At 48.3% G+C, this 13,180-nt stretch overlaps 1 protein-coding gene across 1 annotated transcript; it reads right to left on the minus strand.

The window, feature by feature from the left end:
- Positions 1-896: 896 nt before the first annotated feature.
- On the minus strand, positions 897-2,676 carry NOG (noggin). Its single transcript, XM_053960406.1, has one exon. The coding sequence runs from the start codon at positions 2,169-2,171 to the stop codon at positions 1,500-1,502; it is 672 nt and encodes a 223-aa protein (XP_053816381.1). The 5' UTR covers positions 2,172-2,676; the 3' UTR covers positions 897-1,499.
- Between the last annotated feature and the right edge of the window lie 10,504 nt (positions 2,677-13,180).

Below are 13,180 nucleotides of genomic sequence, written 5' to 3' on the forward strand. Positions count from 1 at the left end.
AGCCTTTGAAGAACACGTGGAGAGTTTGTTTTCGCAGTTGGTATCTATGAGATACGAACCGCCGGCTCTCCCAGCACGTAAAAGTCCAACACGTCTCTAATTGGGCCCGGTCCCGACGGAGCCGCGGGGCAGCTGCGGGTCCCGCGGAGCCCCGCGGGCCGGGCCGGGCCGTTCCGCAGCACCGCGGGCAGCGGGCGGGGGCGGCCCCGGGGGGCGGGCCGGGAGCGGGCGGCGGCGGGGCTCGGGCTCCCCGCGGCAGCATCGGCGGTACAGCGCGGTGTTCCGCGGCTGCAGGGCACGGTGCTCCCCGGGCTGCCTGGGGAGAGGAGGCTCGACGGAGGGGGTGCAGTCCCCGAGCCCCGCAGCCCCGGGCAGCCCATTAGGGTGCCGACGGCCCGGCTCTGGCGGGAGCCTAAAGAGTTAACCGGGCCGGGCCGGGCGGTGTGCGGGGCTGTCACAGGATCAGGCTAACAACGTGTCTGCGCTGAAACCCCCCAAAGCCCAGGGGTCAAGTTTCAGCAGTGTCCCACCACAATGGTAGGTGTGAAAGACACGTGTCCCGTTGTAAATGAAATGTCAAGCGGTTAAAAGAAAAATCCCCGAGCAGCTGCCACCGAGCTCGCCGGGGCTGCGCGGCCGCGGGAGCGGCTCCGCGGGGGACAGCGCAGAGCGGAGCGGAGGGACCCCCCTGCCGGCCGCCCCCCATCCTGCGGGGCGGGAGCCCGCGGCACTCCGGCGGTCTAGGTGCCGCAGAGCCCCTCTAACAGAGTCGTGAGCAGGTTCCCACCTCCCCCTGCCACCACGAAACGTCCTGCTGAGCGTGGAGAACGAGGAGGAGAGAGAAGAAAGCCCCCCCGACGGCGGCCAAACCAAAAAGCAAACAGAATCCAAACGGCTCGTGTTTTAGTGGTTGACTTTAATTCTGCACTGCACTTTTACTACAAGGATATAAAGAATAAATAGGAGATACTCTTCATTTACATAGGATTAAGTCATTCGAACTGTTCTCTCTATTTACAATAACATTGTGCTCTAGGCGTTTATTCATTTTTATTTTAAATCTGAAGTCCGTAAGGAAAAAGAAAAAAAAAAACCCTCACACACACGCTTTCCGAATAATGGAAAATATTATCAAAGTTTTCTTATCAAAAAGTTTGGTTTGTATTTTTTAATCCTTTTATTAAAAAAAAAACACCAACAAAAAACCTACTTCGCCAAACCGAAGTAACTTCTCTCTGGAATATAAATTAAAAAAAAAGAATACATTAGCAACGATCAGGGTAATAGTCTTGAAAATACAGTAGACGCTGATTATTTCACGTATAATACTGACCTTTTAATAGTATATTAAACCGGTGCCATATATACACACAATATACATTCTCCTACACGTTACAGTGCATTACAACGTTAACCAGAAAGCAAATGTCTTTTATTTCAGTTGCAGCAAAGGTCCACGTGAGTCCGCTGGAGAAGGGGCGCGAAGAGAAGTGCCAGCCCTAGCAGGAGCATTTACACTCCGAAATGATGGGGTACTGGATGGGTATCCATGTGCATCTCTGCCCGCCCCGGCGCTGGCACCTCCACCTCAGGATCGTTAAATGCACGGACTTGGCAGGTTTGCAAACCATGCCTTCGGGGACTGAACAAGACCTTTTACTGTAGCAGCTGCCCACTTTGACATACCGGGGCCAAAAGCGGCTGCCGAGATCGTTCCACGTGTATAGGACCGGGCAGAAGGTCTGGGACCAAAGCCACATCTGCAGCTTCCTGCGCAGCTTCTTGCTCAGCCTGTGCTTCTTGCCCGGCTGCAGCCCATCGTAGAACTCCAGCCCTTTGATTTCGCTGGGCATCGCACCCGAGGGTCTCTGCCTGAGCAGCAAGTCCAGCTCAGCTAGATCGTCCACTCCGAGCCGGTCCTCGGGCAAAGAAACAGCCATAAAGTTGGGGTCGAAGTGTCCACCCATGAGGTTCCTTAGCAAGGTCTCGTTAAGATCCTTCTCCTTGGGGTCAAAGATAGGGTCCGGGTGCTCGATTAGATCCACCAAGGGCAAGTTGTCGCTGGGAGCCGGTCGGATGTGTAGATAGTGCTGGCAGGCGCCCTGCTCTAGCCGAAGACCCAGCAGAACCACCAAGGCGTATATAGTCACAAGGCACTGGGAATGATCCATCCTTGGGAGACCGGTGGGGGGGGGGGGGAAGGGGGGCTGGATTCACCAAACAGCAAGGGAAGAAGGTGCAAGCAAATACATCAGAAAACTTGTACGGGGATATCCAAAATAGCTCGTCTTTGAAGGGGATCACGATCTCCACTCGCCGCACCACCAGCAAAGACAGCCCCCTGATAAGCACGGAGAACAAGCCCCCCGCAAACACTCTCTCTTGCAGGCTTCTCTATAAAATTTCTCCTGGTGGAGCCGCTCCAAAATTCTGCTGCTGCTGGTGCTTCTTCTCGCCCTTCCCGGGAACGGGAGATGCCTCTTTTTGTTCCGAATTCTGCTTGTTGCTGCCGCTCCTCGTTGTCTGCCCTTGCGTGTGGAAGAAGTAGCTGCCGATTCTTCCTCCCCGCTCCTCTCCGCCGTTTGCAAAGCAGCCTCCTCAGCAGCAACAGCAGCCACGCACGTTGGCACCAGTTTGTCTGCTTTGCAAGGACCCAAAGCCTTTAAATTTCCTGCACTTTCAGCTTCATCTCCATGGAAACCACAGACTCTCTCCTAACCCACCCCACCCCCCTTAAAACCCACACACACAACACAACCCCCACTCCCACAAAAGTCCAGGAGAGCGCGGCTTCCCCCTTCCCACCGGCAGGCACCCTCTGCTGGGGAAGGCTGAGGCGGGAGCCGCCGCCTCCCCCCGCCCTCCACACGCCGCCGCTCACGCGAGCCGCCGCGCCCCGGGAGATGCTGCCCTGCCCGGGGCAGCCGCCGGCAGCTCCGCCCGGCCGGGCGCCCGCTCGTCGGGCCGCCGCCTCGCCCCGCCGCTCTCCTCGTGGGCGCGGAGCGCGGCCTCTCCCGCCCGTCCCGCGCAGGAGCGCGGCCCGGCCGCCCGCGGAGAGCAGCGGCTCTCCCGGTGCTCCGCGGGCGGCCCGCGTCCTCCCGGCCCGGCCTGCGCTGCGCGGCCGCCGGGGGCCGCCCGCCCAGGCGCGCACATGGGCGCGGGGCGCGCTGCCCGCCCGCGGGGCCGCTGCGGACGCTCTGCCCGCGGCGCCGGGGCCGCCGGGCGCCTTCCCGGGCGGAGCGAGCCCTCTGCTGGCGGCGCCGCGCCGGGCCGGGGGCTGCCCGCGGGCGGGCCGGGGGGCACCGGGACAGCGCGGAGCGGCGGGATGCCCTCGGCGCCGGAGAAACTCGGGAAGAGCCTCCCGCGCCGCGCGGGTGAGCGCGGGCAGCGGCGGGCACAGCACCGGGGGTGCTGCGGGTGGGAGGAGGCGGCTCCTGCGGGCTCCGCGCGCACCTCGGGGGCTACGGCCGGGTGGGACCCCGCGTACGGACCTGCCGTCCCCCGAGACGAGCCCGGGTGCTCGGCTCCCATGGCGGATGCTCCTGGAGACTGCCCGGCCCCGCTGCTCTCCCCGGAGCGCTTGCTTAGCGATTTTCTAGGGAGTTCGCTAAGACTTCTTAATCCGAAACGCAATTTCCAATTATGCCCTTAATCCATACAGGAAAGATGGAAAGTGCCTCAATGGAAATACATAAAACAATTTAAAATTTGGTACTAAGTGCCACTTCCATGGCAGAATTACTGTCTCGCAAAGAGCACTTACACGGCGTGGCAGGCAGTATGGCTGTAAGGCTCTATTATGGTTTGAGTAAAATTTCCTGAAGTTCTTGAGTCCCATTCCTGCAGGCTATTTAGGTACTTAGGAGCCTAAGTTTAATGAGACTGAAGCTAAGCCATTTCACCTAAATTATTTATGCATTTGTTTAAATCTTAACCTTCAAAATTAAGTTCATTATGAAAGTAGTACATAGATCATATTACCAATATTGGGTAGTTTTAATAAAAGTGATATTTTTTCAACTATTCTCATTCCCAATTTTCACTTTAAAAGAACTCTTAACTTTGCTTTATTCCAGAACATGTAGGGCATTTTATAAATAATACATATGTGAAAAAAATCACATAAAAAAGATGGAAAACTGACCTAAGGTCAACACTGTGAAAGAGCTTCACAGTGACACTTGCTGCTACAATGTCAGTCAAAGATCTGCTGGAGTTTTATTACATATTTTCACCTGCAAGTTGAGGTCTCTACCTCCACCTAGACCCTGGTAAACTTTAGTTGCTGAAATTTGGCATAGAAATTGTCCCTCGATGTAAGTGAGAAGCCCCACCTCAGAAACAGAACAGAAGCAAAAATTCAGAAGTTGCATCTAATCGCTTGTATTTATTTTTTAATAATAAATTAAGTTTTACTCAGCTGCTATTTGAAACCAGTTCTTTAACTACCAGTCTCTTAAGTCTAAAAAGCAAAGCTAATAAGGCTTATGTTCCATCTATTCCATGCCAGATGTTTAAGATTCCACATTCAGAATTGTGACCCTAAACAAGGGCTGGAAGACAAGACCTTTTCCTCCTCAACTGAGTTACCTGTACAACAAAATGTTTCTGGAATGAGTCTCTTTAAGCCTCTCTGTTCCTCTTTAAGCCCCAGATCCGTTCTGAGCAGAGCAGGCTGGGGCTCAGTAATTCCTCAAGCACGGGTGTCTGCCTTGCCTCAGGTGCACTGGGCTCCTGGAGGGGCCATGAAAGCTTGAGGGTTGTAGAAGTGATAGAAGTCACTTGTGGCCCAAGAATTTATTGATGGAATGGCTGACAGAAGGGCTGGGAAAGAGCTGCCAGTAACTCTGCCAGAGGCCTCTGGGTCAGAAGGAAAAGAAATTGGTTTATTCCAAGGCTTGCTGAAAACAGCAGTAAATGAAACCTGGAGGTACAGGGCATGATCCAGGGTTTCTGTATGATGCCAGCCCTTCCTGGGATAGGGAGAGAGGCCAGCAGCTCACAGAGGCCTTAGCTGGTCATTCTACTGGCAATGATGCATGAAGCAGAGTAGAACAACTCCCTTCGCCTCAGTTTTAGTGGTTCTGGAGTGCTGTCAGTAGTAAAAATGTGTTTTTTCAGTAGACAAAACAAATACAACCTTCAAGGCACACAGGAAGCCAGTGTGGGCAAGAGTAAGATGCCACTTCTTCAGGGTGACATCGCTGATGAGGAGAGAAGAGGAATGCAGCCTGTGTGGCTCTGGAGGCACAGCTCTGAAAACACATTAGCAGCTGACTTCAGTCCACAGCAGCGAGGATGCACAGAAACAATTCATAATAGATTTGTTTCCTGTTAAATCTACTAACAGAAAATGGCCTGACCTACTTCACCCAACCCAGGGCTCAGGGACATCCCTCTGAATTCAGCCCATGATTTCAAATCAGCCTGGTCTGCAAGCAGTAGTCTCATGCCCTACTCTAAACCACAGACGGACTCCAGAAAGTAATAAAACACTGCAAAACTGGGATGAAGAAGAACTATGCCAGGTGTGATTGGCAAAGCTGTGCCTTCCTTAGAGTGGAGGCTTCCTTATAACTATTCTTGTATCCCTTTACACTTAGAGATTATTTAAATCATGCTCTCATTGCCTTTTGCTTCTCATTCTAAAAAATCCATTGATTTTTTAGAAACGATTGTTAAGGAAAGGAAGGGAAAAGCAACAGCATAACCAAATGAGTCCTCTGCTCCGCAAATTTCTCATATGGCTTTGGGCAGCACATTTCATAGCTCTGCCTTATCTGTAGAGCAGGAATGCTAATCCTTGCCCCTTTCATGGAAGTGTTGGAGAGTTTGATTAGATGCTACCAGTATCAATGGAAGAATGCAGAGGGAAGACACTCCTGTTTTACTAAAATTATAGAGGAAACCTGTGTTTGAAAGAGCAGACAACTGAATTAAAACCACTTCAGTTTTAGTCTTAGGTCCTACCTAGCAAGCTGCTAGTTTCCTCTTCCTTTATACACCTGTATAAATTCTATAAAGAACTTATTTTCTATCTTTTCTTTAAAAACTGAATCCCCAAAGAAATTCTAAAGGAGATGCACAGCTTGCAGCCATTTTACATAGTCCAAATATATCAGATGACAAATCTACATTATGAGCTATCAAGGGTCATGTATGACCTTCCCTGGAATCCATATACCACAGGTAAAAAATCACCATTCTACTACTTTGAAACTACATTCTTTAGTGTGGAAAGATTCAGGGAGATCCTACTGGATCTTTGAAATGTGGTGCTCTGTCCCTCTTCCCTCATGAGGAAGGTACCTTAACAATTTCCCTGCCCCTTTTCTGATACACAGAATAAGGACTGTGCTGAGGATGACAATGTTGGCAGGTGATCAGCTGCTCTGAAGGAAAACAGTTTTGAATCAAAAACTTTGGAAGGTAAAACATACTTTGAGAGAGCAAAGTTCTACCTTGAAATCCTATCAGAATGGAGACAGGGAAGGATACATTTGGCTAAGAACCCGTGTCTACAGTGATAAATAATATATAAATAATGTATTTTGAAACTAAGCTCTGGGATGAATGTTTTATAGCAGAGTAAATCCTAAGATGATTAATGCATTAAAACAATGAAGAAAAAAACCCCAAAAAAGGATACCCCAAAGATAAAAACCAGTTATTTCTTAGACTTTTAAGTACAGCTATACATAGATGCATCCATCGCCTTAAAAATGTCCTTAAATAATTACTGTATTTTTCTCATTGCATGTCATTCTTCCTCCTAAAACATTGTGCCTCCTTGATTCGCAGCCCACTCTCTTCTTGCTTCTGCATTTTTCCTAAGGTATAGACTTTTGTCTTTAGACCAGAGCTTGTGCATTCATCTGCTGATAAACTGTTTATCTTAGCTTTTATGAGGGCGCCTTGCTGCAAGCCAGCCAGAGACAGGATCCTGGGTGTTTGTCTTTTTTTTTAAAGAGGGTCCGGGAAGTGACAGGTATTTATACCTCCCTTGGCTCTATATATCATGGGAGGTGGAACTCCACTGTCTCTGTTTCTTGCTTTTTCTCTCAGCAGTGTCTTCTGCCGTAAATCTGAATCTCTCAGAACGGAGTTTTCTTGGCTACAACCCGACTTGGAGGAATTAGCTTTATTTATTTATTTATTTATGCAAAAGGTTTGCAACAGAGGAAACCGAAAGTTTTTCTAAATCCTCCCCCTCCTCTACCCCACCTAAACATCCTACTTTTTGTGCCAAATCCTAACATCTCAGCAGTCAAGAGAAGAGACCAGCATCTCACAGTGTGCAGACCAATTCATTACAGGCAGGGAAGCCAGCGGCAGAATTGGAAAAGATTAAACAGAAACCAAGGCACTTTTTATGTTAAAAAATGACACTTATATTTACAAGCAATGGCTCCTGAAGGGGATCTGAATCTCCACACAGGCAACATTGTTTATCCAAACAAACTCCCTGTGGCAGCATATATTACATATATACACACATGGCAAGTAGGAATGTATTTATTCATTTTAGCCAGCCTGGTCATTAAGAGAAACATCTATTGAGATAAACCAAGTTTTTACTATTCCTTTTTTATAAAATGCTAAAGACAACTGAGGGACAAAGATTCAATGAAGCGAAAAATACAGCAACCTCCCCCAATCAAGCCCTGTGTGCATGGGAGTGATTCATTGATGCCAGCTACTGAATAACCCTGATACATAACATTTCTCACCTCTGATATTTAAAAAGACCCCCTCGCCCTTTTAGCACCAATGGAGCCCTTCAAATGTCTTATTGCTAATTGTCTAATGCTACGGGATGAATGACTGCTTGACTGAAAATGACAACCCCTTTTCTCTCAACTACTTCATTTTCCTGGCTCCAGTGGGGGTGAAGAGGAAAAAAATAAATCCAATTACATCATATTTACCCTGTTAGTTATGAACGAAGGAAAACTGAAACTTATTTTAAAAGTACTTCAATCAACTCAGTCCTGAGCCCCCAGGTCCCCTGCACTCAGTAAATGTTGCCTCAGACTCTGGTGTAAAAGGTTCCAAGAGACTCATGGGTTTTGTGGAAGTACAAAGTCCAAGAGGCAGGGTCTAATCCTGATCAGAGAGCCAGAGGGAAGAGGATCCCAAATATGACTCAGAAATCCTGGACTAAGTGTAGGATGGCTGCGTTTTATGCTCACAAGAAGTATCCTGGTTACAGTGTAATAAAAGAGCAGAATTTAGCCTGTATATAAAACAACTTCTGACTAGGGTTTTGCCTCAAGAATTAATGCAACAGCAGAAGGTCCCACAAATTCAGAACCACTGCTTTATTACAGATTCTTTAAATTTGCTCCGGCTAGAAAATGTACAAGGATGAAGGAGCTTTAGTAACTAGAAAAAGATTAAACTGCATGTTATTCCTCAGCATTTTGTATTATCACTCCTTTCCAGCTTCTTATGCTTTATCCTTCAGGGAATCCGATCTCTTAAAAAAGATGTGGATCACAATGATCAGCCAGAGTTGTGTGCATAGCATTATCTCTGCAGCCACTACAAAATGTCTCAAGATACAAACCCACAGTGGCTGGGCTGGCTGCGAAAAGCTCTATGTTCAATAGGAGACTTCTCAAAGAAACTTGTACCTTTAGTGGCACATGGAATGATTTCCCCTTTCTCTCACAAATGATGAAACAGGCACACTTATGGGGTTATGGAATTAATTCAAATACAGAAACAGACATTTGTGTCTGATACTGATTTCAAATCTGCTGATGTTCAGTAGGAATCTCTGGGATGTGTTTCTTTGGCTTGGGAGTTTCAAGTCTTTGCGTCTTGAAGGCAAAGGACCCAGGTGAGTAAAACAATGAATCTAGGCTTCCCAGACACAGATCTGACATTTGCTCTCTCCCTCTGACTCAGGCTTTGACTGGGTTCAGGGATTAATTAGGCCATGCAAACGAGTTAGGTTCTCTCCTCTGGCAACCTGGTCACGTAGGGAACCCCCACCCCTCCCCTTCCCCACACTCTCCTTGCCCATAATGAAGCATGACTGTAGTAAAACAAGTCTTTTGATGGTGACTCTTCTCATCACTTTCAAGACAAACAATGTCTCAGAAGCCCCCCAGCTGCTTTTATTTTTCTTATATCTACAGTTACACCTTGGGTGTGTTTACTCATCCTCATTAAATATGTTGGTTGTTCGTTGTCCCCTGTCCCCCCCCCCTTTTTTTTAAATATCCTTCCTTTATTGCAATTTACCCAAAACATCAATTACAGGATAGAGTTAAAAGCTTTTGGATATTGAGCAACATCCCATAACACCACAGTATCTAAAAGAGAATTGACGGGGGGTATAGGAGGGTATAGCAGGAATATGAGACAAAAAGCCCCACAGTACACAGAGAAGTCATGAATTACTGCTTTGCACATGGCACAGCTTTGCTTATGTACAGTGAAGTTCCTCTGATAAGCCCGAATAAGAACTTTGTGTTATTCTTTCAAATAAAAAATTAACAAGTGACTGTTACCCTCCTCCTTTGAACACAGACACTCGGAAAGACTAGGATGGCACAGGAAGGAAAAAACAACCCATCACAGGACTAACAAGCAGCTGGGCTTTCCTGCATAGACATAGGTCAGGATGATTTTCTTTCAAGCATCACTGAAATAACACTTCAGCTGAGTATCTTTGCTGCCTAGCATGTGTCCTGAATCCACATCACCTTTTGAAGTACGTATTCTCATAATAAACACATCAGCAGTTCAATAATATGCCAGACACAATGGCATATATTTTGACTATTATTTGTTCTCTTTACATGTGTCTATGCATGTGCAATTGTTCCCATGCAGGAACAGCCTTCCCATTTCTCCCATTCTTGACAGAGTAGTGTTCCAAAGACACATGATCCTGTTCTGATTTACAAAAATATCAAAATCGAACAAAAAAGAGCGTTGCACTGACCACTCTCGAAGTGCCACAAGAGTTCTCTCTGCTTTGAACATGAGGGTTAACTTTGGTCAACAAAGTGAGCATTTCAACTCAAATACGAGGTATTGAAACAGGCTCAGACAAGGGATTCAAAGAGACATGCCTTTGTAACAGAAAAAGAAGCAAAAGGAAGAATGCTGCATTTAAAGCATCTCATTTCAGGGATGGCTTTTTATGTCATTTTCACTTAAGATCTTCCTACTTTTCTCATCAAAAAAGAAGGTAGGAATAACCTTGCTCAGCAGACCATAATCTAAACTGCTGTCCTTAGGGAGACAGGTATTGGAGTTTGCTAGTCATCATTCTTGTGTGAGATCCCTTGAATGAATGAATGAATGAATGAATAAATAAATAAATAAATAAATAAATAGCAGCCTTCCCTGAGGAGCTGAAGAGAGCCCTGCTATGCCTAGGCTTAGGTCCTGCCTGGTGCTTACCGCTGCAGGACCTGAAGGGAGCAGGGAGGGGGGCGAGGTGGGGGCAATCACCCTCCAACACCGGGAACTGTTTGTAAATTACCCTAAGCTTCCCTTAGTCATTATTCCATTAACTGCCTCTTGGTAGATCTGTCAGTAACTAAGCTGGGACTTATTTGTAGAGAATCAGAGGCTATTTGCTGCACTAAGTGAGCCATGAGAGCGAAAGGGTTTGGGATTTATTTGTAATTACAGTCAGGATTTTTTTCTTCTCCTTGCCTGGACCCCACTGGTACTTTCATTCACATTCCCTAAGCTGAAGCTGGCGCCAGGATCACAGGCTGGCCCTGTGTTTATGTCATTGAGACTAGGACAATATTTCAGTGTGGAGCCAGACCGCAGGGATCCACTCTATAAAACCCTCACTAAAAATAGACAGCCGCCCTGCCCCCAGGCCCGCGGACCGCCGGCTCCCTGCGTGGAGAACAGCCCTGGGCCGGGCCCGGCTCAACCCCGCCGGGCCCCGGCTCTCAGTCCCCGGCTCTGCCATCCCCCGGCACTGCCAGCCCCCGGCAATGCCAGCCCCCGGCACTGCCAGACCCCGCACTGCCAGCGTTCAGCACTGCCACCCCCCCCCGGCTCTGCCAAGTCCGGCACTGCCACCCCCCGGCACTGCCAAGTCCGGCACTGCCATCCCCCGGCACTGCCATCCCCCGCACTGCCAGCCCCCGGCACTGCCACCCCCCGGCACTGCCAAGCCCAGCACTGCCAAGCCCAGCACTGCCACCCCCCGGCACTGCCACCCCCCGACACTGCCAGCCCCGGCTCTGCCAGCCCTCGGCACTGCCAGCCCACGGCCTGCCCTGCGCTTCCCCAGCCGTGGTCCCTCTGAGCAGCTCCTGGACCCGACAGAGCCACTCGGGCTGCAGCCGGCAGCATCCTGAGGGATCCTCTGCTCCCTGACTGCTCCCTGAGAGTGGATGTAGTACCTCGAGGTGCCCGGCCTCCCCTTGCCCCGAGCCCTGCTCTGCAGCGATGCCTGAGCAGCCCTGCAACACCTCTGCTCAGGCTGCAGCTCCGTGCTATGAGTTATCCTAAAATCCCACTGGCTGTAACTGGGAGAGCAAGAAATACCTGAAAATATCAGTGCTTGGGACCCCTCCTTTCCCTCTGTAGCTTGTACAGAGAGACCCCAGTAAGACAAAACTGGGTCAAAGACTTCACCTCTGTCTGATAAATCTTTCCTGCAGCAAATTAAAACACGAGCTGAACATCTCCATCTCATAGCTGTCAATTTTATTCAGAAGCATGAACCAGGGCAAATCATTCAGCCTTTTCAATGTCAGTGGTGCATGATCTCTCAGCTTGGAAGGATAAATGTAAATAGTAGAAAGAATGTTCATTGATTATTTCAACAGCTATACCAGGTAAGACACAAGGCACTTAATGCACAGATTTTAAAGGTAAGAGCCTGAACCTGCAGCTTAGATCCTGACATCGGAAGGGGTTTAATTCAAGAAGCCTGTGAAGTAACAGAAAAACCTCACATGCATTTTAAGGGGCAACAGAGCCTTCCAAAAGACAGCAAAAAAAGCAATCGAGCCTCTTGATTCCCTGAGATCCCTGTTTGCCTAGCTGATGAAAAAGCAGCAGATGGGAGTGTGCATGCTTGTACACACAGGTATCCTCAGCAGGGATGCTGCCAATGAATGTTCAAGGGGAACAAACTCCTCAGAACAGCTTCCTGTCACTGAACCACTGTCCTGGCATATTATCAACTCAGTAGAACCCTGATATGCTCAAACCAGTGGCAAAACTACAGTGGGAAGAGGCAGATTTGGTTGGCTAAAGGAGCCCATCTCACCCCCTCTCCCAAGGCCCAGGACAACCTGACTGTTCTCCACCTGGGCTGCATGGCTCATTGCTGATAGAGGTGCAGCCAGTCACCCCCTGAACTGAAGAGATGGTTGCACAAATCTATTATAGAACTGAAAACTGAGCTCTGAAATCCCTGTCACTGCTTTAAAATCCTGCAGTTCCATGTGCTGCTGCTCATAATGAAGGTTGACTTTGATTTGATTGGTTTAAATTAAGTCATTCACTAGACAAGCCATTTTGTATAAGGAGATAAGGCTATTATAATATGGACTAAGAATGTTGAAAAAGGCTGCTTTGAAAATTTTCAAAACAGCAAGAACACATACACAGTAGTATACAAGGACAGCTGTAGTCTTGCAAAGAGATTTGTTATCAGAACCATTGGTAAAATAATCCAACGGATTTCATACAAACCAGTCAATTTTCTGCACCATGCTGTGGGTACTCAGTGTTTGCTCAGAGACTATTCTGTTGAGTTCAGCTCCTTCAGGTCCTTTTGCCACCGCGCTCTTCCAGTGAAATGTATCAGGTGAATGTCAGTGCAGTGTAACCAGGATCCCTCTGCAGTGGGCATTGGGCATGTGTTGAACAGCAGGTCAGGGTGTGCATTCTTGATCATCTCAACAGATAGCACAGACAAAACTTGAGAACATAAAAGGAAGTAAAGTACCAAATCAGCTTGCTCAGGGTCACAAAACAGCAAAACCAAGAAGAGGGCCAGTTCCTATCTTTTGTAGAGTATCATATTGGCAGGGATAGACCACAGGGCCTCATGGATTTTATAGCATGTTCTGATTTCATTACAGTGGAAGTTACTCATCAATTAGAAATATAATTGCTGCCTTTGTAAAACTTCTCACTATTTTATCTCTGCTTTGCAAATACCCACTCAGGGGACAGA

Source organism: Vidua chalybeata, chromosome 19 (assembly GCF_026979565.1).
Source record: "Vidua chalybeata isolate OUT-0048 chromosome 19, bVidCha1 merged haplotype, whole genome shotgun sequence".
NCBI classification, from domain to species: Eukaryota; Metazoa; Chordata; class Aves; order Passeriformes; family Viduidae; genus Vidua; species Vidua chalybeata.

Coding starts and splice junctions, on each gene's coding strand:
- NOG (XM_053960406.1), bottom strand. CDS start 2,171: ATGGATCATTCCCAGTGCCTTGTGACTATATACGCCTTGGTGGTTCTG.